Genomic DNA, 26,399 nt, shown 5'->3' on the forward strand with positions numbered 1-26,399 from the left:
GTTTTAGAGAACAGAGAAGATACTGTCGAACGATGGAATGGAATTTCAGGGACCTACATGTTTTCATATTATACATCAATCGAAATCGATTTATGGGACTTCAGAACGTAATGATAATGGAGCAAGGAATTGGGTGGTGTATTGAATAAGCATGAGGAAGTACAACATATCCCATTCGCAGATGCTCTGTCAGTTCTGGAAATTGCAATTTGAAAACTTTAGTCTTAATACCTCAAAAGAAGAATTTACTCTTAAATATTTGATAAAATATTAAAACAAAATGAATTCAATTTTAAATTTGAAGTTTGATATACATACTGAGATCCCCCTTTAACTTCTACAGCAAGGTTTTGCTGAACGATCATGATTTACTTATTATCATAATCGTTTAACATAAACTGATGTTAAGCAGTTACGTTCGATACGCTTTTAGGCTCTTAAACGATTCTAGGGTTGAAACACCGAATCTCAAAGTATTCAAAATACAGAATATAAAATTATTGAAACGAGTTGTTCAAAATAAGGGCATCAAATGGAGGAAAGAATAAAATAAAAATAGCAGTTACAGAACTTCAGGTTTTACGCTTCGAAAAGATTTTAATTTAAAAGGCATAAAAATTATAAAAGTAATAAAATATATATATAGCAGTTTAATTTTTGTATTGAGATTACTGTTTAACAGATGAAACAGTTATGACTAAATTATTAGTTTCAAAATTTATTCATAGAACTGTAAAGTTGAAAACGTAAAATATACAGGGTATCTGCAAAATCCCTTAACAACTTTAATGGCTTGTTGTTTTGGAATGGAATTTGGTACTGGACACGCTTTATAAAGCAAGGTTCAAAGTTCAAAGTTTTTGTGACTAGTGACACAAATTATACAACTTCGACATACTACAAAATGACCTCTAGACGACGGCCTTTCAACTTTAGGCAAAGTAATTAATCAACATATCGAGATAAACTCCAGCTGTTAGCATTTGATCAGTGAAAAAAAATTTCCCTAAAATCTTGTCATACACCCCCCTTCCACAACAAATATTCACTTTCTATCTGTCCACTTCAACTCCCGTGTGATATAAGAATTTTCGGAATCCCAAATCTTCACATTACGCATATATTAAACCAAAATAAATTGTTGGGAGAAAATTTTGACATATGTATAATAATACCAGAAAAATATACAGCACTTCTTCTTGCAGGGTGTTCATAATAATAGGCTAAATTTGTTCAGGGATTTTGTGGACATCCTATACTTTTAACTATCTCAGGATGACCACCTTCGAAAGTAAACAATATTTCAGAAACGAAATAAACATCGGTATTGTAAATTACATTGGCATTCTTAGACGATCAACTGCCTAAGTTAAGGCCCTAAACGGACCGACATCACAACAGCTGTCCCTCCCAGAGGGTTGACTGAGGGCAACTCTCGGCGTCCTGGCTGGGACCTGCACCTAGAAATACTCGACTTCTGAGGTAAATAATCAGTCTTTACAGTGACGAGAACCATCGTTTATTCGGTGGTAAGTTCAAGCTTGGCAGGGAACTTACTGGTACTGTCTTGTCTGCTTTTTGGTTCCAGAGGCTTCAGATATCAAAATTGTTCTTGGGGTTTGGTCAAAACTTGGAGACAGTTTACGAAGTATCTATGCTCTCTTTGTTGGTGACTGCTTGCCGGTCACCATTGACTTGTATTCCTTTCCCAGACTGCTGTATCAAAATTGTCCTCCTGCGTTGAACGGGGCCATTATGCCTCTTTGGATCACTTCTGGGATTTGGGGTATATAACCGTTTAAGGCATCTTAAGCCAGATCTGGCAGCCCTTTCTTCCTGATGTACGGGTGTACTGCCTAAACTGACTGAGACCTTCAAGCGTGTATTTAGTCGATTACCAAAATATCAATTTGGTTATCAAAGAAGATTATATTACGAAATGAACCAAAGATTGCGCACATGCAGTTCCTATTGTAACAGCGAAGTTTATTGCATCATATGTCGTTAACGACAGACTTCATCAAACCAAAGCAAAAATGCAGGAATGGATTAGGAATGTAATTGGAAGAAAAACACGTCGAATGAAATTAAAATTACGTAAAAAGTAACCTTATTATACTGATGTAGAGTTTGAATAAAACTCTATCGATTTCAGTGGCAATCAGTCATGGGTCACTTTTTTATGAAGCAAATATTTACATTCGTGAAGAAGGACTACATCTGATCGCCTTCGAAATCAACACAGTTTTCAAAATCTACTGCAATCTAAGCTTGTTCCTCTGTTTAACGTGAAAGGAACTAATAAATACCCTACAGGGAAGCATTTAGAAATTAATACTAATGAATAAGAATTCTTAGATAGGATTGGAGCTACATTTATTGTATAAAGAGGTAACGATAACGCAATAACAAAGCATAATAACAAAGACTTTTTATGTTATATAACTCAGCAATTGATCTCCAAACTGAGATTTTGATCGTAATGGAAGTGGTTAAATGTGCAACAACAAAGGTTAGACTCACACAACCAAATTAATGGAATAAATATATACAACGATAGTTAGAGGGTGCTAAAATGAGTAAATTCTGATCACACAAGAACCATAAATATTTCAAAGCTCAAACAGATGGTAAATTAACTTTATAATTAATTTAAAAATTTAAAAAAGGAACAAGTGCGGAGTTCAGATAACTTGGATAAAAAGCCATGTTAAAATGTACCGTTATCAGGATGCTATCAGGATGCTGACAATGCAACTAAAAAGGCATTAGAGAAGATAATACCAGATGCCATTGTACCCATTCCGGAAGAGACTGTTAAATCTAAAATAAAGAGAGTGATAATAGAGGAAAGGCAATTCCAGTAGGAAGACGCTGATGCAGGAAGATTGCAATTCAGGGTCACATCGAAAATACCGGAAAACCATGCATGGACAGATTGTTAGTAAATCAGTTAGTTACTGGGCGTGGAAAATATTCAGTTACCTTCAAAGATTTTTTAAGTTGTGTTTTTTAGATGTGAGACGCGGATTTTTTTAGATGTGAAATGTAGACGCGACAGAATTAATAAAGAGAGAGAGTAGATCTATATAACTGCATATGAAGCTGCTTATTATGGGGTGATAAATGAATAATTAATCTGATCACTATAAAAATATAGAAAGTAAATATACATTATTGAATTACTTCGGGGCCGTTTAATTAATGCTTGAAATGTAAAGAGTATTTTTTAAATGCTTGCTCTGTTAGTCTTTTTTCTGGACTATAAATCTTCAGCGTAATTTCCACGACAAAAGGACATCTCATAAAACTTTCAGGGGCATTGATTTCCATTCCTCTTTTTTTGCTTTCCAAAGTCCATCAATCGGGGTGGGTTTGCGCTTAGAAAGAGCTCTTTTCAAGCGACTAAAGCCACAAAGTCCAAATGCGAAAAAGAAAGTTCGCAAGAATACGTTGAAAAGTTATATATGCAATATCTGTATCAATCTTCATTCTTTCAAGGAATACAGGGGTACCTTTCGAAGTATGTCTTGCTGTTTTGTCTTGATGAAGTTACATTCTTTGGAAGTCATTGGTATAAAAAAATGGAATTTCTTCTGTAAATACCGAATATAAAACTTCCTTTTCATAGTATGTTGATCTGAATACTTTTTCACACTCATCTTGTTTTTAATTATACATGGTAAGAGAAATCTTGCGACAATCATAAACTGCTTACTGAGACTTTCTTTGAATTGACAAAACCAGCTTTGTATATATTTTTCTCTTCGTTTTTACAATAAATAGACCTTTTTTGTTACCGTCATATAGGCAAACCCATGATTTATCTAATTTAGTATGTGTTTCCATTTATCTCGTGCTAAACAGTTTTCATGCAGGGTTCTAAGAATAGTTCTGCTTTGAACCTCATGTCTGGACGAAAGACAGTAAACATTGAGTGTTTTAGGTTTTTTTCAAGTCCTAAAGCTTGGTTTATTATTATTCTTTTTGTTACTATAGATATATTTAACGATTTTGTAACTAATTTCTGCGTCGACAGATTTTCTCTTATTGCCAATGATTTAGAAATAAAAGCATTAGAAACAGTACATACCTTTTCCGGTATTCATTTGGAGTCTCCTTTAAAGGCAGAAGTAATGATTGACAGTTTTTACATTTTCAATAAATAACGTTGCTCATTTTGCACTTCGAAATTTTAATACCATGCATTTGAGAACGTTTCTGAATTATGGAATAGGAATCTTTATCTTCGGAAAGCACAAAATCGTAACCTTTAATCCACAGCTTGTTCACATTCGACAGTTTGAAATAAGAACAAATTTAACAGTAGCTGACAGCACTTCTTATTTCAAATAATAAGCTGTTGCCAGAAATTTTTATTTCAATACATTTGCGTTCTTCAATTCTTTATCGAAATCTTTCTAAAAATGTGCAATCATTCTCTATATTTGGAACAAATGTAATATTACTAAATTTTACTTTGATGTAGTTTTACCTTAGAAGTGAAAAATTGACAAATTAATGCATGTAGGATAAATATGAAAAGAGAATGCCAAAATTTACCTCATTGTATTAATTTGAAATGTGAGCTACATTTTTCAACAATCACATTAGGAATCTGAATTGTAACTATAGTTTTGACATGTGTGTTAATTTACCATGTAATTTAAATCATATTGTTTGATAAATAAACATCAAATTTTAAGTTGCTAAATGTACTGCTTATATATAAACATGTTTTTCCACCTATAGGGAAAGCATAAAAATATATTCATTACTATTCACTAATTTTTATTAAATTAATTATTTGTCCAAAAATCGTAAAATTTGCAGAATGTAGTAATTTTTGTTTCATCAGAAGATGTCTAGTTATTAATGAAGTTTTCAGTTGATTTTTTTTCTTTACTCTCATTTGTGTCATTATACAAAATATGTTTTACCAGTTTATCATAAGACCAGGAAGGTACAATATAATGTTAAATAATGTCATCAGAATAGAAAACCTTTATTCTCTTACACAAGTTTTAATTTCAAAATTTTTGTTCACCAAAATCTTGAGCTAGTGTTCGATTTTCAAAGCTTTTGAGTTCAGATCTTATCGTTTCTATCAAGGCAAAATGAGGTTTGCATCATATGATATTATACAGCCGAAATATGGGTGGACGACATACAAAAGGAACCCATTTGAAATTTAGATTTAATTTATGAAAAATGCTCACTGAGGATAAGATTTAGACGAATTGGATTAAACTGTATTGTTTGGATTATGGCAAAGCAAAGCACCAAATCTTTGTACCGAAAGGGAGGAATGTTTTGGAGAGAATTTTCTAAAGGAAAACTAATTCAAGTTCTATTACACATGAGAAAAGTACGAACGCTTCCATGAAGTGGTGGGAAATTGATAAAGATCTGCCTTCACATTTAAGTGTCAGAAACCTTATGCAATCCAATCTCTACTTGCCAGTAACTCCAATAAAACAAATTTCCTGCATATGAAGATAAATGCTACATTGAACAAAAATCGACCTTTTGCAGCTTATGGGACATACAATCCAACAATAAGAGCTGCAACATCAACAGAAATATACCAAGATCCACTCTCAGAATTTAATACTTTTTCTCGCAATGGCAGATTGTGAACAGTTACTGTGTAACACAGTCCATTAATCTATACAAGGTCAGATGTGGTGGTCTATCTTTATTATGGAGGCACCTAATAGGTGGACCACCATCACCTCCTGTGAAGGGACGGTCAGTTACAACCATGCCTTCTCCGGGATTCGAACCCAGGCCTTTCGGTATCGCAGTCAGGTTTCCCTAACCACTATACGATCTGGGCGGCCATGATTACGATAACGGAAAGAGTATGTTTAAGAAACTTGGCTGAAAATTTTGTTTTTACATATTTTAAAAGTAAAATATGTTTTTGAATGTTGTATATATATATTCAAAACTATATATCACATACAAAGAATATTCGTTAAAAGCTGGAAAATTTTAGGCAGGTTCAACTCATGCGGGTATACTTAATTTAGTTTAATTTAAATTGCCTATCTTATTACGATTTTGGGTTTTCCATTATCAAATTCGCAGATACATTTATTGTGAAGTTAACATCGAATATCAAATATGCTTTGAAATCTATGGTCAAAATCCTCTGATAAAATGGAAATCAGTGTCACGTAATTTTGACAATTTAAGTACTTTTGTCTGGAGAGAATTCTGGAATGAATTAAATGATTGCCCATAAGGTAGATTTATTTCAGGACTTTATTGAAGGAAGCGCATATTCAACGAATTTTTATTTTAAATCATGAAACTCAACTGATATTTTAAAACTTTGTGTCACATGCGTTCACATTTTTGCTGATTTTTCAGTTAAACGAACGGCCTTTGAATACCTCACACAGTCCGCAGGGTACGTTCATGACACAGTAGCTATATCAGATTACCAAAGCATATAGCTAAACATTACTTTAGCTATATTCGTAAGCTTCCCTTCAGCATCTTGTGTGTTTTATTAATTACTCGTCCATTTCCTTGGAATGAGTGTATTTTTATTATATCACAATGTCTTGAAATGCATAACGCCGGATATGCTATTAAAATGAGCAAGGACAAAAATAAAGCAAACATTGTTTAGTTTAAATGAAATCCGATTCGAAGTTTCGTGAGAGAAGGGTGAGTCTGGTGTTTGCTTTGGAACCACTCCAAGAGAACAAATTCGTGAGGAGGGTGGCTACACGTCGATGGTAGCGATATCAGCTCTCGATTAAGTCATTAATATTTCTGTAGAAGAGGAGGGTGTGCCCTCATTAGCGAAGAAATGATCCCATCATGGGCATCTCTTTAAACATGCAACCCGAGATGAAGTGGTTCCACTTCTAAGGACGTTTCGGACGTTATTCGCCGCTCAGTAATTTACAGTCCTTAGTGCGGCGTCGCGCTCTTTGCTCATACTGGAATTACAATACGCTGTCAACACAATGTTGGTATCCTCAAGTAGTTCAGTGGGTATTCGTCAAGTCCAAAACGTTTACAAGATTTTCTATCACAGATGTCTCGCTGTCTCTATGAAAATAAGATTTTAACTTGAAAAAAAGTAACCATAATGATAACTGATATTTTATTCAAATATGATTTTAGTTTGTTCACTCTCTGTTAATTACGCAAAAATGTTTTTACTGCATTGAAGTGCCAGCACCTTTGTTACGGGGACTATTAACAGCTTCTGTCCGGAAAAATACTCACTGATTTGCTGATTTGCATAAAGATACCAATAAACAGAAATCTTACATTATGCATCTTTACAGACATAAAAATCAAGTAGTAATTATCAACAAAAACTTGCACCTAGCAAATCGGATAGCAACCGTAAGGCTTGGTAGTAATTGTATTACATTTCACTTTCTCTCTCCGTGGATGTAATAATGATTTCATCGTATTATGCAGTCTTTTCAACAGGTTACAGCATTAGTAAATGGCCATTGGATTCGGCTATTATTCCAGACAAATGATTGAAGTGCAAGCATCCGACCACTTGTAAAAAAAAAGTCAGACGTTTTTGTATAATTCCCGAGTCGAGAGTGGTATAACAAGTGCTTTTTGTCCAAAGATAGACTACACAAACTCTGTGACGTTAGGTCTGTTACCTATATAAGCGAGGAATTGTTTGCCTTAAAATATGCAGTGTAACTACAGCTGTTTACTTTGTGTTAGTTTTTGGAGTGAATTGCGTTTTTCTGTTAGGGTGATTGCATATAAAATGCCTTCCTCTATATGAGAATTTAACAGGTGATATTTTTATTAAATTAATGACGCTCAGTTTCTTTTATTTATTTTTAAACGATTTTTATTTAAATTAGATTCCTCGTTTGTTTCAATTTTGGCATTAAATCTTGAAATGAGTTTTTAACCTCTTCTTCTACGAAGCCCATTTTCTTAGAATTTTGCTCACATGTAAATATACTATGATAATAAAATATTAAAGAATTATTTATATCATTAATAATTTTTTCTTTATATAAGCTTAAAGTTCAAAAGGCGTAAAAGATTTTTAAAAACTGGTTAAAGCAATAATAATAATAGTTTTCTCAAAATTATTAGCAATAAATAATACCTACTTCAAAAGCCCTCATTTGGAGTATACTCATCATTCATACAAGCAAAAATTGTTACCTCTGTAAAAGTGTTACAAATTGCAAATTATCAGTAACATGTATAGCTAGCAGTGCTATTTGTGATACTGATCATTTACTGATAATTCTCTCGCCAGAATAAAATTCCACTTTTCAGATCAGCATTTTATCAATGAAAAGTTCTGTTCTAAGCTCCGCATTGTCTAAAGTTTCTGCAAAACAGTATAATTCTTTTTTTCTGCAAACAAAAATACGGTTTCGTCCTATGCATCTCTCTCCATTGCTAGAAGATCATTTTCCCCGCTCAACATTTCATAACCGGAAATATAAATTTGTAAAGTATCTTAATTACCAGTGAAATAACCAGTTATTATGAACTAAGTCTTCACTATAACTTCTTCCTCCCGCATTCCTCACCAAAAGGCAAATTAGCTTTCTGTATAATTTAAGCTAAGAGTTTTGATTCGTTAGAGAGTGACGATGCTTTAATTATTTTGTACATAAAATTGAGAGGCAAAATATTTTCAACCATCTTGCTTAAATCTTAAAGCGCGCGATAGGTAATATGATATGACAGAAATATTACTGGACGCCCATTGGTCCATCCTAGAAGCCACTCCCTCGGTGGCTACACAGATGTGCACTTGTGAAATATGCTTACCGGTGTATCCATGGTAAAACGGTAGATGATAAAAGGTTTCATTATAACCAAAGGGAAATACGAAAAATTTGTGTTAAAATAAATTCTGGTGGCAGTAATATTTGACCCGGCTACTCTTGGCCTTAGCGACGGTTACGGAATGCTAGTGGGAGTTACGGAATGTTAGTGGGATAAAGTGGGAGTTTGTACGCGCTCAAATTTATGAAATTAAGCCTGAATAAATGTTTCTCTGAATTGTGTCAGTGTGTCGGATTTTTTCTTTTAACACTTCGCAGCCTTTCATATTCCAAACATTTTCTTCATCATTTAAATCTAGATTGTAGGCGAGAATTATACAAGATATGCTGCAGAGCATCGGCCATGTTACGATAGTCCTCTTTAACGACTAGTTTGAAATTCAAACCATTCCTTCATTAAAGAAATCAAACATTGCTTTGATCATCAAAATCTGAGATTTAAAATTTTCCTGATTTTCGATGATGATCCAGGACATAGTTCGGAAGCCCTCACAGAATTGCATTCAGATGTAGATGTTTTATGCCTTTCACTGAACACCACTTCGTTAATCCAAGCAATGGGTCAAGTAATCACAAATATATTCAAACCTCATTCTGTCAGGCATGTTTATATCTCGACAAATAAAGCACTAGATGAAGATAAACACGATATGCTAATGGCAGTTTGGCAGTAATTCAACATAAAACACACTGCATACAAATGATTGAACTCTCATTGGAACAAGTGAGTTCATCAACAATGAAAGCTTGCTGGTAACAACTCCGGTCAGATGTTGTCAATTATTTTATTCTTTCTTTTTTTTTTGGGGGGGGCGTGATCCCTATAGAAATCAAATTCCTGCACATCACGATGATGCTATTTAAATTCATTCTTTGGTTTGCGCCTCATCATATTCTGAGATACATTTGATATCAGTTCTGTTTTCCGAGTGCCGGACGAAAAGGTGATGGTCCTGTGAAAGAATATATTATTTTCAGCAACCATTGCTACTTTTGTTTTCTACTTCCTATTTGATGGAATTTCTTCATCAAAAGAGCCATAATGGGTTGGTTATAGCTAATCCTTTAAGTATCGCAAAGCGTTAAATATTGAATATTGGAAGAACACTTATTTTAAAGGGACTCGTCTACACAAAAGAAGTCCCTGCCTTATTTCCGAGAACTATTTCTAAATTATGTTGACTCACAACAAAAAGCAACTACAGGAAGGATTGTACCCCTAAAAGAATAATGCAGTCAATCATAATGTTTCAGGCAATTCGGAATACAGTTTTAATTTAGGTTGATGCAGTATCGCAAATTGGTGAGCTTTTGTATAAAAAATATAGAGAGACGCAATCTGTTTGCAGAACCCTGTATATTGTATACTACTTGATATTGCTATTCGAAATTCTCACATTATGACATTTTCAAGCAATGAATAATTTTTACTTTGTTGTTTCAAACGTAAACTGAGTACATTGTTTGACTAACACGTATGCAAAATAAGGGGTATAAAAGGATACAGAGAAGACATGGACGTTATTATAAAATTAATCATCAGCTAATCAGCAAAGCTATGTTTAAAATTTAAATTTTGCTTACATTACCTTAATAGGATAAAGGGAACTTTCAAAAATAATATATTTGGTGATTCATCCAAAAGCGCATATTTTTAAGTATATAAAATGTTTGGTAATAATTAATTTTCTTTCTTTTTAAACACTTATTTAAGATTTCTTGGATGTTTGTTTAGAAACGCTGCTCTATATCTAAGAAATCAATAATATATGTACGTATGCATATGAAATAGAAGGCATCAATAGATTAAAATTCTAAAGTGAAATTAATAGAGAAATTAATATACTGATAAAGCAGTTTAACAATTAACTTTCATTCCTCAACCATCAAAATTATTTATTGCCAAATGTTACGTGCTTTCATTTGCGTATCAGTATTCTCTCCAGGATTTTCGAATCATAATTTATTATCTTTGCGTCAACAGGTCATTTCTTAATTATCTCTCAAAGCGGCCCATCATCAGAATTGTTCCGGTGTGGTCGATAATTATTGTCGAAAAATCTGACTGTCACTCAGTCTTGTTTAAATAAAGTGAAATTTCCAACATTCTGTGTAAGTGTCAAACGAGCAGATTCATATTTTCGGCCATTTTTGACAATAAAATTTCATTAACCAAATCCTTGAAATTTGTCACCTCACATTATCTGATGGTAGGTTACAATATTTTTTATGGAAAGCGGCCAGGGAATTGTGATTTGTGAGATAGATTTCTATTCTGTTTCGTCTAACACCCTTAAAGAGTCTTTGAAATGAGTTTATAAGATGCTTAACTGGTCCAGTATTAGATTTTTGCCAGAATATATATGAAATATCAGCCATGCTATTGTTGGCAATCAAATCTCGGAATACCATATGGAATATGCTAACCACTATATGGATATGCTAACTATTTAACTAGAACGTATGGGAGGAATATTTTTAATTCTGTAGAAACTGAGCGGTTTAGCGGTAGCGCTCGCAATTCTCAATATTTTATATCTTTTTAGTAGTATCTTCATCCAATGTAATATATAACATATCTAATTTGTATGATTTATAATATGCCATCGATAACTTTTATGAAAATTTTCCCGAAAAATATAAATAAAAGATGTTTCAAAATCTTGTTTTACATATATTAGTAGAGATCAACCATTTTCTTTCATTAAAGTGTATACACAAATCATGTGTACTATACAGGAATAATTTGGAGATCCATGATTTATATGGGCTGCCATTAAAAATTGCGTTGATTAAAATAATGTTTTGACTGGAATTTTTATTTTCGGTACTATATTTTGTTGCTAATAATTTGCTAATCTTTCAGTGGTTTTAGTGTTTCGTTTGATGACTTTTAAAATTTGTTGATAATTTACTCACCTTTCATTTGTTTTATGAATATATTCAGTTTCTATGATACTGTATGATTCTGCTGTAACTGGAAGCTTGTAATAAATTCCTGCAGACCCTACTAGACTGATAGTGAATAATCTCTTAGTCTTAAACTAGTCACAAATAGAAAATTAAAATAATTTTTTTATTTGTACTTAAATTGAACAGAATAGGCACTGCTTGTGCTACAGATGCAATTTCCACTACTTGTGCATATTTAACTTAATGTAACTTATTGTAAGTTAAATTCAACACAGATAACATAGTATAAGACTGCATATAAAGTAGATTACTTAAGCTGGATCAGATAATTTATCGGTGCGTATTTTAAAGCAATGGCTAGCAAGACGCTAAAGCCGGTCTCCAACTTTTAGCAGAGCTTTCGAGAGTAAATAACAGAAACATGCGGCTACCAAATACACCGCTCTAAACATTCAAACCTTCAACTTAAATACACACAAGCCTAACTTGCATTCTGGTGACGAATGCGAAAGGGATAAGTTATAGTAAAGACTTAAATCATAATAATTATTAATTAATATAAGATAACCTAAGATACCATACACCAGTTTAATTTTGATCTATTTATCATTAATTTAACTTAATTTACTAATATTACTTTTTATATTTTTATATTTCATATAACTTTATTTATTTTTGTTCACCACTCCTGCTGAGTTTCCATGGGATCCTGAATATTTAATATTAGTAATTAAACCTTGATTGCATAGAGAAAACCATTCCGTAGAAATAGCGAAGTTAGCAAGAGGGTGAACCATACTAATATTAAAGTATTTGCTTTCATCTTCACAAATTTGTAATGATCACTAATTTTCTCTCCGCAAAATAAGGCTCTAATTGTGTAAAAATTAAACCAAAGTCCTTCTGACCGTATAGACTGACGAGAGATTTATCGCTTTTCTGGCTAGAATTCATCTGAAATAATGTGATAAAGTCATAAGAAAGTTTTAAATAACATTTGTATTACATTTTTAAACGAACAGAAAGCACAACTTACGTCCATAAAAAAGCTCCTCCACATGTGGGTATTCAAAATTATAAAATTGAACTTTCGAACTAAAGATACAGTTCTTGAAGTCTACCTAGTCTGGCCTAATAAAATCGCGTTTTAACATCAGCTAGCAGAATGGCTAGCAGAGCCTGAATATTCACCGACAGAGCTGAACGATAGAATATAAGTTGCAAGCATCGCTGCCAAAAGCTATAATCAAAAACATTCAAATTCCTTAAACAATCTACGATCTAATTTGCATGCTGATGAGGGCTACGGAAAGACGAATTTATAGTAAAAGTTTAAATCATAATAATTCGTTAATTAAATAAAATAATCTATGAAATATTTTATTATCTCTGTAAATGATTTCGAATCTTAATCTGTCTTACTTTCCACAGAATTTAGTTGGAATGAACTAAGCTTCAATAATTTGCTTACACCCAGTCAAGTAAATTCTAAGAAATCGCATATGAATTCCGTATAAATTATTGTATATTTTCACTGGAAACGAATCTTCATTTCGTCCCGGTCACAAAATAAAGGACAGAATTTGGACATTCTAAGAGCTTTATTGACACACAATCATACCGAAAAGAGAAGTTCTGATAAAATATTATTTCTGAACCACGTCTTTTACTCTTGTGTTAGGACTATGCTTATGTTAACTCTTATGCTCACCTTGTTTTAAAACGAAAGAAATCTAAATTTATGATATAATTTTTTTATATTAATTCAAATTTGATTAAAAATGAATCAATTTCATAGAAGTATGTAATATATAGTATGAGAAATATGACTTGTAAATAACAATAAAGCTGTTCGGCTGTATATATATAAAGTTGTATGTACTATGTATGTACTGTTCAGCTGCATGTACTATAAAGCTGTATTTATAAATTAAAGCAAGTTGATGTGCCTATAAACTGAATGTATAATAGACAAAGATTATTAAAAACAATAGTAAGCATCTAAACTAATCAGAAATGTGTTTATTTTTTTAAAACACTTAAATTTACTCAGTCATAATTTGAAAGACTGTATAAAAACTGAATAACAGCACTCGGGAAATTAACTATTTGTCAACTCGCTTGAAAGATGAATTAAAAATCTTAACATCTCGCGCAAAAATAACGTTTACTTGGTGAGGTAAATGATAAATAACTGAAAGCGTAACGAGACGTGGCGTAATGAGCTTCAATTTTGGTAATATGTTACAGTAAAATGATTTCACATAAAAAGTGAAAGAAAATATTTCGAGAGATGAAGATGACGCTGTAGGCCAGCAGGTGGTAGAGAATTTATGCTTATCATTCAGTTTTGCTGAAATTGAGTACGTGAAACCTTTTCCATTGAGGTAATCATTGAAATAAATGGATTATTGTACAAAATCTGAACAATAATTAATCTAAGAAACTTTCTTTATAAATATCGACAGACTGGAATATTAATAGGCAGTGCGGTTAATATTCCAGTCTTAATATTCCAGTGCGGTTAATATTCCAATCTTGCTTTTAATCTGAAATTTTACTCCATTTTTATCTCTTTCTTACGTTACTTTTCTAAGCGCTTTTCTTCTCCTTTTTCTAAGCTCTAATATTTCATTAAGGTGGCGTGCGCCCAATTTGAGAAATGTTCTTGTCCGTAACTTTCATACTGTGAGTTATTCATTTTGTTTTGACAAATTCGTTGAAGCGTAGAACTGTTTGTATGTAAGTGAAAAGGGGTGGTGGATCTGATGAATAAGATCCATGATATTCGGGTTGCAATGTGGGGAAGGGGTAAGTAAATTATTATTATTATTATTTACAGAGAAGATTTATTTTAGTCTCTTTTTATTTTCAAACTTCGATGAGTCTTTTTTTTTAAAAATGCTTCATATTTTAGATTTTACATTTCATACATTTACTTTTAAGTCTTATTTATATTTTAAGTACCTTTGCGAACAGAAATTTTGAACTAGTTTCTTAATCACAGGTTTCTACCTAGGTGTACGCAGTTAGAAACAAATTTTTAATTAAAATAATGACGTAAATGTTTATGAAAATAATTAGTTGAACAAAATTTATTAAAAATTAAATTAAATGTTTAAATGGAAAATAAATTAAATGTTTAAAAATATAGAAAATCGATAGACTTTTAAGATAAACCGAAAGTAATCATTACAGTCAATGATCATCATAAATTATTAAAACAAATTTAAATTGAAGATCATCTGTCAACGCAAAAGGCGAAGATCACTAGTCTGCCATTTAATATAGGCACTTCAAGTTCACAGCGACCATTCCCCTCATTTACAATCGCAGCGTGTGCATTACGCCACATAGCGAGTTAGGCGATTTTAGCAAATTAGAGTAATTGACAGTTCCCCCCCCCCGGTAATCTTTGCTATGGTTATCACTCATGATATGGGGGGGGAGGAAACGATACTGAAGTGCTGTTCTTAAGCAACGGAGTATACTGTTGGATGATATTGGTAAATTATCATGTTATTATTATGTTGGACGATAATAGTTAAATATCGTTAACATGATAACTTACCATTATACGTTATATTACTCTATATGGTAGCATAATGTAGCGTTATCATTAAACTACAAAAGTTTTGGATGGACATTTGTAACATTCAAATATTTCAAGCAGCTACACAATATCTCTCTCTCTCTCTCTTTTATTTTATTGTTAGTAGATGAATGTAGAAATAAAATATAATTTTTCTACAGTCAACTTTTATTCATTTAAAGTACATAAATAAACATTCCTTGCAGAACTAGTTCTTTTGAAATAATTACTTTGTAAATAATAATAATAACAATAATGAATTCATCATCCGAATACCTGATAGTCAAGTTGATTTTGGATAAGGGCATTCGTGAGAACTGTGCAATGACAGAAGGTCAAATTCCCCATTCTCGTATAGGCGTGAAATATAAAAATAAATTCTATGTCCTCTTTTCCAGCCTGGAATCCCTTGCGTGTCACGAAGTATCGCCTGTCTCCTTCCTACCCCATCCCCCTCTCCGTTTTCCTGAAGAAGACATTTATTCCAACGTCTCGTTCGTTTTACGGCCCAGTCGTTCGGTACGCATCCGGAGCCACTTTACGACCCAGATCGCTATTTCGGTCCCCCTCCTCCTCCCGGAGAAGGCTTCTCGAATTCTTTTTGGCTGTCCGGAACAGGATACTTGTTGACTTTTCCGAAAGTATCCAGTGCATGGCTCCGGAAAGATCGTTTCATCGACGCCTCGTATCATGACTCGTCTCCAATAGCTCGCCTATAGTTCCTAAATTATTGTTGAATAGTTTGCGGTGGCGAACAGGAGAACAATTTAGCGTTTTTATTAAAAGCGCCGGTGCGATAAGCTGCTGTATTTTCCAGATGACAAAGGCTTTAGATATTTAAACCGCAGAATTCAGTTTTTGAGGCTGTAAACCCCCTTGGTGGATTCCTACCGAATTTCTTGGAGCGTATCTTTATGTTGCATTAAATATATGCCACATTTTTGTTGTGAATGTAATACTGAACTCATTTTAGAGAAGTTTGCTCAATGAAAGATACTTTTCTTGGAGTTTTTATTTTTAAATGCCGGCGAAATGTCTCCCTAAATTTAATTATAATAATATATCTAAATTTTTTGCAGTGCCCCTATATATATCTGACCGCCAGTTATTTTTCAACGCATAGATCACGGAGAGCAAAAGCCAAGACGAGCAGCATTGTTCTAATATTTAATTTTATTTTAATGTGATTTCCAGTGTGATATTTTCTGTACTAGCCCGAATTTCTTATCTTTAGATCATAGTTTAGCATTGATGGAGTTGATAAAGTTGCAGAAGTTATTTTTGGTTTGAATATATTTAAATCCGAAATAATCTTCTTACACCTACAACCACTTACACAAACACTAATTAAAAATTTAATCAGCTTTAATTGTCCATTGTTAATTGATTACAGCTAAAGCGAAAATTTCAGAACTTAAAAGCCTTATTGGCAGTAACATGTAACACTTCGAGAGATTTGGCTTGAAATTCACAGTTACCCAAATGAAATCTTTTAAATCAAGATTATTGTTTTTACCTTCAGCTAATCACTATAAAGGTGTCATTCACCAAACTTAGCGGCAACAAGAATAAACTGATGCCACTTAAATAAACGTTAATTTTACCAAGCAGATCGACGCTAGGTGTTACAAACAGCAAGGAGGCTCTGTATTCCATAAGGCATAAGCTATAGTTAACATTTTCCAGCTTTAAAACTCTAGTCTAAGGGAATATGTGAAACCCGAAACAACATATGGCAGTGTGTAAATAAAATTTAGCTGTAAGTAAAACATAAGAGTCAGAATATCATCACTCATCTATTGAACAAGCATCTTGGTATAAGTGTTTCCACTAGAAGAAAAGCTACACTACACTATAACCTCTCAACCCATATATCATCCTTATGTCGGAGTTTATATTTGCTAAAATCCTGTAATTTAATTTTAATAATTTATCTTAATCTACTGCATTGCCATTATATTTCTGACCTGTGCACTAGCCCAGTGTTTATCTGACCTGTGCACTAGTCCAATTTTCTGACCTGAGCACTAGCCCAGTTTTCTGACCTATGCACTGGTCCAGTGGATTTACTCCAAGGACCGGTAAAATATTTCAGTACATTCTCGCGGTCTGGTAAGTTTTAATAATTCGACCCATTGGCTCAATTTTTTCACATAAATAAATCATCATCGATCATATTATTTTCTAAACTAGTAAACTATTGTTATTGTAATGCAGGTGCTGTTGTAATATTGGTTGTCGGCCGATGACACTTTGGATTTTGGACAGATAGCTGGATATTTCGCGGACCGGCGGTTGAGAAACACTGCACTAGCCAACGTTTACTGCCAACCCAAAGGTCAAGGAAAGCAAACGACTTAGACGCGCAACATTGTTCTTATGTTTGATTTTATTTTATTCAGTTGCCCAATGTGAAATTTATTGTGCTGGCCCGAACTTGTTACATTCAGGGACAGTTTAGGTCGATGAAGTTGGCAAATTTGAGAAGTCATGTGAGGTTTGGCATTACTTTAATAATCCAGGGAAATAATATATTTTTAAGATATTTTAACTTTCAGTATGCCTAACTGATAGTTTTCATGAATATTCGCAACGTTGTTGTAATTAATAAATAATATGTCTAATAAGTGCATTGCGAAAGTTAGCTTAAACTTTTTTATGTAAATCTATATTTTTTAACGTTAGTTAATATACAAGGGGTGATCAAATGAAAAGGTACGAAACAACGTGAAAACGTAACAGTTAAATATTTGTATATTTCGCCATGGGAGAACGCAGCGAGACATCTTGGGATGCGATTGGAGTCTCTGACTGGGATCGGATCATGCGCGGGCGCCCGCATGCGCAGGAGAGAGCAGAGGCTCTTATCAAAAGCGGCGTCCAAATGATGCGGCAGTCCGTGCGAGGACAGGATGGCGTTCGCATTGCAAAATTCGACGACTGAGGAGCAGGCGTTATCCGATTTCTGACAGCGGAAGGTGAGAAACCGGCAGCTATTCATCGCCGAATGGTGACAGTTTACGGAGAGAAATGTGTCTCTGACAAGTCTGTCAGAAAATGGAGTGCCTGTTTTCGTGCAAGTGTGAGTGTGGCCGTGAGAGTGTGGGTGATGACCCGAGATCAGGCCAGGCAAACACGGTCATCACGAGCGATCTCATCGACAAGGTGGACGACCTAGTGAGAAGTGATCGGCGTGTCACATTGCGAATGTTGGCGGTGAAGGTGGATGTCAGCTATGGAACGTGTGGACAATTGTTCACGACAGTTTGCGATATCGGAAGGTGTGTGCCGCTTGGGTTTCGAAGCAGCTCACCGACCAGCAAAAGGAACTGCGTATGGGGCTAGCACTGCAACATCTGTTTCGGTATCAGGAAGACCCCGCTTTCAGGGAGCAGATTGTCACAGGCGATGAGACCTGGTGCCATCACTACCAGCCAGAGGCAAAGCGGGACAGCATGTAGTGGAAGCATGCGTCGTCACGTCCCCCTAAAAAGTTCAAAGCCGTGCCGTCAGCAGGCAAGGTGTTGCTCACCGTCTTTTTCGACGTTCAAGGTCCGCTACTTGTGGAATTCCTCGAGCACAGAAAAACCATTAACTCCGATGTGTACTGTGAGACACTTCGAAGCCTACGCAGGTCCATCAAGAACAAAAGACCGGAGCTGCTCACAGAGGGTGTGGTTTTGCTCCATGATGACGCACGTCCACACGTCTCCAGAATCACACACATGGAACTGGCCAAGTTCAAGTGGGAGAAGTTGGACCATTCGCCCTACAGTCCGGACATGTCGCCCTGCGATTTCCATGTGTTTGGTCCACTGAAGAAACACCTGAAAGGGAAGCGCTTCAACTCAGACGACGTACTCAAGGACGCTGTGAAGGACTGGGTCTCGTCACGGCCACAGGAATTCTGGGAACAAGGAATTCTGCGGCTTGTTCATCATTGGGATCATTGTGCTTAGGCCTATGGTGTATATTTTGAATAAAGTCTACATTTGTACCCACCATGTCATTTCGTACCTTTTCATTTGATCAGCCCTTGTATTATATCAGTAGATATGGTATAGACTGAAGCATAGAAAGGTTCAATATCATTTTAGACAACCATTACGTTTATAAATATTTGATGCCTTCATGCCCTTTTCTTGGAAAGAACTCAATCACTGGACGATACTTAATATTTTTCTTTCCTCAGCAGTTTTTTTTACCAATAGCGGGCCCTCAGCCGACTTCGGCTTGGCCACTTCTAAGGCCAGAATTGATGGTCACTTTATCATGAAGGCACTTGATAGTGGGTCATCTTTGCTTCCTATGAAGAGACAGACAGTTAAAACTATGCTTTCTCCAAGATTTGAACCCGAGCCTTTGGTGTCATAGTCGATTCCCCTAACCACTACACCGTCTGGGCGGCTCTTTTGCCAGTATTATGCTCTCGATATTGCTTTTGAATACAGCAGCATGAATTGTGAAATCTTTCTATTACAATATTTTCGTCTGCAATATTAATTTTTTAATTTAATTCATTTCCAATACATTTTAAATATTTGGCCTACAAGCATACGTTTTTAAATTTTAAAATATTTGAATTTATAGACGAAGCAATTGCATTGTCGTGTGATATTATAGTAGCGTTATAACCAATTTATCACTAAAGAAGGTTATGAAACGTAAATTTATAATACTGTTGCGTGCGTACGGGTTCGTTATGAAATGAATGCACAAGTCCGATGAAAAAAAATGAACAAAAATTTATTATTATCACAACAAAAATGCTTAAATTTTCTCAAATTATCACGCAGTATTACAATATCTCACAGTAGTTTTCTTTTAACTACTCAAATGTCCAATAGAACGTAATTCAAAACAGCTAAAGAACGCTAATCTACGAATTCGCTACAATCAACAACAGTAGTTTTTTTAAACAACAACAAACTAAGCAACTGCTACAAACTGAGATGTTTTCCTCCTTTTATAAGATTTTAAAATCACGCGCTAGAATTTTCCAGTACTTTCTCGAAATCAAAAAGAGATATTTATTTATTTAATGCACGCGCTCTTGTATTTTCAATTTTCCGGCTTAGCTTTCTTTTAATATTCGTCACGCGCTGCACTGCGCGAGAAATAAAACCAATTAATTTATAATTGAACTAATATTAGCTTTTTAAATACCAAATTCGTAACAATACGTTACGTACTTGCAAGTAGAATTTCTTCTGCTTCAATCTATCTTAAATACGGCTAATTTTAAAAAGTAGTTTTGATTACTTATGGAGTTTTGTAGTTCATATCTAGCGTCTCATGACAGTTTCAGTTCAGCTGAGACCAGATTTGTCAGTGCGGTATTGATACTAGTAGTGATCGAAAGAGCAGTGATGGCCTTTCGGAACATTTTTTCATATGACTTTGACAGCATCTGAGTAAAACCTTCGTCAGTATTTACTGTTGGTACTGCTCTACGAGGAGCGCTCAACAGTATTCTAGTTAAGCACACAAGTACCAGATAAATGTCCAACACTGTTTACTTAATTGTTTTCTATGTAATTCTTATTCAATTCAATGCTCTTAGCGATCTAATTCTAGCAGGAAAAGTAAAAAACAAAGAAGAACTGTTTCGTCACCGTTCTAAAATCATACTCTAACGGCGGCTTTCATATCATTCTTGTGGCTGAAACGTGGACCGCGTTCAGATTTTGAAATAAAACAAAACAATGATAAAAAAACAGAGCCATTTTGAACAATGCTAATGTTCTTCTAAATGCAATGGGTGATTGAAAAACGCAAATTCTTATTTTTGTATAGCAATTTGTCAAATCTGAGATCTGAGCAGGAAAGAATCGTCATGCAAAAGTAATCGATAACCTTTTACTGCACTTGCTATAGCCTTTCTGCTAAAAACGTATTTATGGTCCATTAGAGTTACGTCAGCATATTAATAATTATGCGTTACTGGGGTTAAATTCTGAAAATTATAAAAACGTTTCTTTATTTTAGAACATGAAAGGCTAAGAACTTGGAGATTCAGAGAAATGCACTTTGCTTTTACAGCAAGCTGTTCTCTTTCGTTTCCAAGTAATAGTGTTGAAGACGCAGCTATTCTGCTCTTTTTAGCAGTAAATAGCAGTGTCTTCATCGATGGTTATCATTGTTTGTTTATGTGATTAAGGCAAAGCCCCGAGGGCTATCTGCCTAAGGGGAGGAAAGCCTTCGTGGAGGACTTTCTAAAGAAAACTGGCTCGTATACAAGTTACACATGAGGAATACCACGAAAGCGTCCAGACAGCCAGCCCGTTTGTGAGATTCGGACCTCGGACCGAACTACCAGTGTTCAGCGATTTTACCACTAGGTCGCTGGTGGCCTCGATGGTTGTTATAGAAAAGTAACTCTCGAGAATATTATACGCAACATTCCTTTTTCCATTTCTATTGTTAACATTCTAGGCATAAGTTTATAAATATATCTTTGATATCCCCATCTTTTAATTCAAGATTTGGTCCACTGATCCAATACTTATTCCCATCACAATCTGAGTCACATCCCGGTTTTCTGTCATGTATCATTCTAAATGCAAATTTCTACGGCAATCGCGTCGATAACGTGGTTTTGGATAGAATGTCTTCAAGTGATTTTTTCTGACTTTAATGTGCTGATCTACCTTTTGACAGAGGCATAGAAAGGCTCAGTATCATTTTAGACTGCAACCGTACTTTATAAATATTTGCTGGCGTCATGCTTTTTCTTGGAAAGAACTCAATTACCGGACCATGCTTGGTATTTTCAATATTCATCTATGTTAAAATAATCGCATGTAGAGCAATTCATTTTTCCATATTCCAGGGAAATGATTCTATTGCTCATTATCCCATTAATATTAAACTATAGTGGAGCTAGAAGCGATAAACGCCATTTGCAAATGTTATAACTTCTTTCTGCTAAAATAACTTAAAAACTGCTCTAAATTTTAGTTTGTTTTCCCATAATGGATAACGGCTACAGCTAATAGTAGGTTCAATACGTAATGATTAACTACAAAGATTAAATTGAAGCTTAATACTGTTTAACTATTAATCTCAAAATTTAACTCAAAAACAAAACTTAACATGAACTTTTTTAACCACGACGTGCAAAAATGCTAAACTACAATGGACATCTTCGTGTCAAAGTTCACAACAACAGACTGCGTCGCTTAGGCTAAGGTCACTGTGAGATTACAGTATCTTTACTCAAATCTTTTATAAACTAAGGTCAACATGGAAACCTAACTTCAATACTAATCACGTTGAGCCAAACCTTAGGAGCTTTTCCATAGCTTTGCAAGCAATTTCCACAGGCTAGGTCGCAGAATCACGGAATAGACTCATATTAATATCAAATCCTACTTTTAATTTACGCCATTCAGTTTGCATAAGCATCTAGCTCGGAAGAATATCCAGACAACCAAAGAGACAAAGGATATAAATTAACATAAAACTAGGTGTTAGTAAAACTTAAATCATATTTGCTACACCGCCACGTAAATGAACTGAAGTAAATAAGTAATTCACTAGTAAATTAAGACATAAATTAAAATAAAATTTGTGTAAAACAGAAACAAGAATAAATTTAACTTTTATGGCTACTAATTTTTTATCTGCTAACAGTTTTGTAATGTATATTTCATACAGAAGCTGCTGAAGTACATTTATACATAATTATTATTTAGCAGATGTACATTGCTTGGGACTTTCCTACTGTTTTCATATCAGCTATGCGTCAAGTATAAAAACTCTAGATAATGAGCGGTTAGCAATTAACTGAACTGCATTTATGTTACATTAATCGTGCTTATAATTTTTTTTTTTTTACTTTCAGAATGGAAAAACAGGCAATTCTGGAAAAGAGCTGCAGATGTCCTTGCTGAACGACCAACGGGACAAATGTCTACGATCCATGCAGAATACCTTCTCTCAAGAAGATAAAGGTCAGTTTAATAAGAAATCTTCCTGTGTAAAATATTACCATTTTATTCTATGACCTTTGGAAAAAAATAGTTTCTCGTATAATTACCAGAAAATGCTCTTTTCTTACAATGAATAACAAGACTAAAAGATTTTCTCTAAAAATTCAAATAATTTTAAAGTTTTAGAAACAATATGAAAATACAATATAGGACAATAGCACTACAGTGACAGCGATAGCATAGAATGTACTGTTTCATTAGTCATAGGTGGCAAAATATATGTTTTGTGAAATAAAGTTTATTATATTAAAAATGCACAATAAAGTTATTAATTTACTAATTGAATATTGCAATTAAATGAATCCATGCAGATGAATTATTTCATATTTATTTATTAAACCGGCAGCATGATAATTAAAAAGGAATTTGTATTTTGTTTCGATTACAATCTAATGCTCAGATGGGAATACTAATTCAGAAGTCAAACAACAAAAATCAGCGTTATATTTTCAAAATTTTCACAGGACTAGTTTCGATGGTTTTACCGAACCACCCTCCTCAGCTGCAAAACCGCAAATGATAACGCTGATTTTTGTTGTTTGACTTCTGAATTAGTATTTGTTCGGCGTGTTATTGTGTCTTAACACAGATGGGACTTTAGTATTAAATAATTCAAAGGAATACCTACTGCTGCCCACTATTAAAACTAATTCCTGACTGTTAAAAACTTATTCGCTAGTATCAGTAACACCAAAGAGGGAAAAATCTAAGTATCAATAGTAATTCTGTATGAGATTTTTCTACTTCCTTACTGCAGGCCTTTGTGGTGTAACTGTAAGCATGTAGATTTAGCATCGAAAGGTCGAAGCTCGATTCCCAGAGATGGTATACTTCTTTTTCACGTGTCTTGTTCAAAATTAAATCTAATGTCTCTGAGATTAAGTAAATAAACATTTTTAGTAAAGTAAGTTCAGAACTGAATAAAATAATTTTTTTTTTATTAAAATAGAGATTAAGTTACAAAAATTGTTGGCAATAACTAAATTCCTTAGGAAATAACATTGCAATCAAACACTTTTTGGCCGCCATTGGTTGAGTAGATAAACCAATGATACTTTGCTCTAGGTTCAAATCACGACCAAACAGACGTACTGGAAAGTGGCTACTCTTCCTCTTTCTATGAATAACATGGTTGGTTTGGTTTGGCTTATTTAATTATGGCAAAGCACACTAGGGCTATCTGCCTAAGGGAAGGGATGCCTTCGTGGAGGACTTTCTAAGGGAAACTGACTCGTATACACGTTACACATGGGGAAAACCACGAAAATGACCATGCAGCCAGCCCGTTCGCAGGATTCGAACCTCGGACCGAACTACTAGTTTTCAGCGACTTTACCGCTCGGGGGCTGGTGGGCCCCTATGAGTAACTTGAATACGAAATAATTTCACTTAGAAATTCCTCGGCGGAGACATCCTTCTTCTTTAAGCATTTAACTCAAGCCTACTTTGTGTTAACAAAGTAACCAAACCAAGTAAAATTTTAGTTAATTATTAATGATTTTAAATTATTTAATACTTAAAGTGAAATAGAAAATTAGTATTTTGCATTCTATTAATTTTCAGCTGCCTTACTAATTAAAAATTAATGCATTAAATTTATACAAGGTATTGAAAAATATATCGTTGGAATGGCTGGAAAGTAATATCATCTTGAAGCAAATAAGTTGATAATTTTTACTCGTGCTATCAGCAATGCATTTAGCATTGCAAAAGAGAAGAGGATAAAGCCTTGCAGTCAAAATCTGCAATTATATATAAAGCTACATTCTTAATACGGTGATTAATATGATATTTAAATCCAGGGGAAAGCATAACTACTTGGGCAGTTTCGTGCTTTTATTTTATGTGTTACATAAATGTGGGCAACATTTTCTTTAGAAACTAGTTCACGAAGGCATCTCTTTCCTAAGGCAGGTAGCCCTTATATGGTTTGCCATATTGAATTAAACAAATATAACAGAAGGATAACCATATACTAATAGTAGATGAAAGAAAATATTCTTCAAAAATGTGCCAATTTAGCTTTAAAGATGACTAAATCATCCGAACTTGTAAAGAAAAAAAAATGGTTAACAAGTAAGGTAGTTAAGGATCAGTGAATAGAAAAAATTTATTTATATTCAAATGCCTGGCTTTTGGCATTCAAGTTCTAGCAAAACTAACCTTTTAGAAAAATGTTTTTCCCTATGTGAACCTGTTTAATTGAGAAATAAAATTATGTATTCAAAGGCTACCTCTGTCCTCAAACTGTCATCCATTTATCTATGCACCTGTTTAATTCGAATCCTCAGATAACCATCTATACCAAAAAAATAATCTTGAGGTTCCTATTTTAAGTTAATAGACTATAATACATTGCCTTTACGGCAAAATCACTTTCCCCAAAGTTAACTTCCTGTGAAGAAAAATGTTTACGTGTAAGTTATATTAAGAAAGTATATGTACTTTAAGTAAACTAAATTTCTGCTGAAAGTAAAAGGTAAAACCAAATAAATATTAATTGAAAGCATTCTTTCAACTTCTTAATAAGTACGTGATACAATTACGTTTTGATTTTTGCTTCGAACAATGGTGACGCGACTCATGTTTCGTGGTAAAGGAAGTAGAGTTTTTTAGTACCTCTCATACAACGCCCTTTTCTTTCTTCATTTGGGTAAAACGTCTTTGCCAAAATCAGATATTTCTTGTTCTTAATTATTCTCAGATATTTCTTTTTCACAATTCGTTTAAGTTAAAGGCGCTTCATCTTGTTCTTCTTTATTTACTTTTTCTATGTCGGTGGTTGTTTTTAGATTATCGAAATATTCATTCATCACTTCTCGATTAATTCTTTGACTTCTTTCATGTCTGAAAATTGTTCGCCCATTAAATTCTCTTGCAATTTGTACGATTTCTTTGACTGAACATAAGGATGATTTGGAGGCCTTAGGCTCGGACATTGAAAGCCTATGTAGTATTGATGACTATTGGTCATGTACAGATTTTTAAATATATTTTCTACTTTTAGAGGTGGTTGCAGCGAGAAGTTTTATCGTAATTATTGTCTAAGTATATGATATATTCAGTAATTGCTCTGAGTAAGAA

At 33.9% G+C, this 26,399-nt stretch overlaps 1 protein-coding gene across 3 annotated transcripts in view; it reads left to right on the forward strand.

Moving 5' to 3' along the window:
* LOC118188708 (parathyroid hormone/parathyroid hormone-related peptide receptor-like) overlaps positions 1–26,399 on the forward strand; it is a 178,870-nt gene that overhangs the window by 46,021 nt on the left and 106,450 nt on the right. For all 3 annotated transcript variants that reach the window (XM_035359204.2, XM_085815794.1, XM_085815793.1), the window contains exon 2: positions 23,168–23,276. In XM_035359204.2, coding sequence (XP_035215095.1) covers positions 23,168–23,276 — 109 coding nt within the window. The remainder of the gene's footprint in view (positions 1–23,167; positions 23,277–26,399) is intronic.

This window comes from Stegodyphus dumicola, chromosome 4 (assembly GCF_044657685.1).
Source record: "Stegodyphus dumicola isolate Sdum_Otavi_A_Nest chromosome 4, ASM4465768v1".
NCBI classification, from domain to species: Eukaryota; Metazoa; Arthropoda; class Arachnida; order Araneae; family Eresidae; genus Stegodyphus; species Stegodyphus dumicola.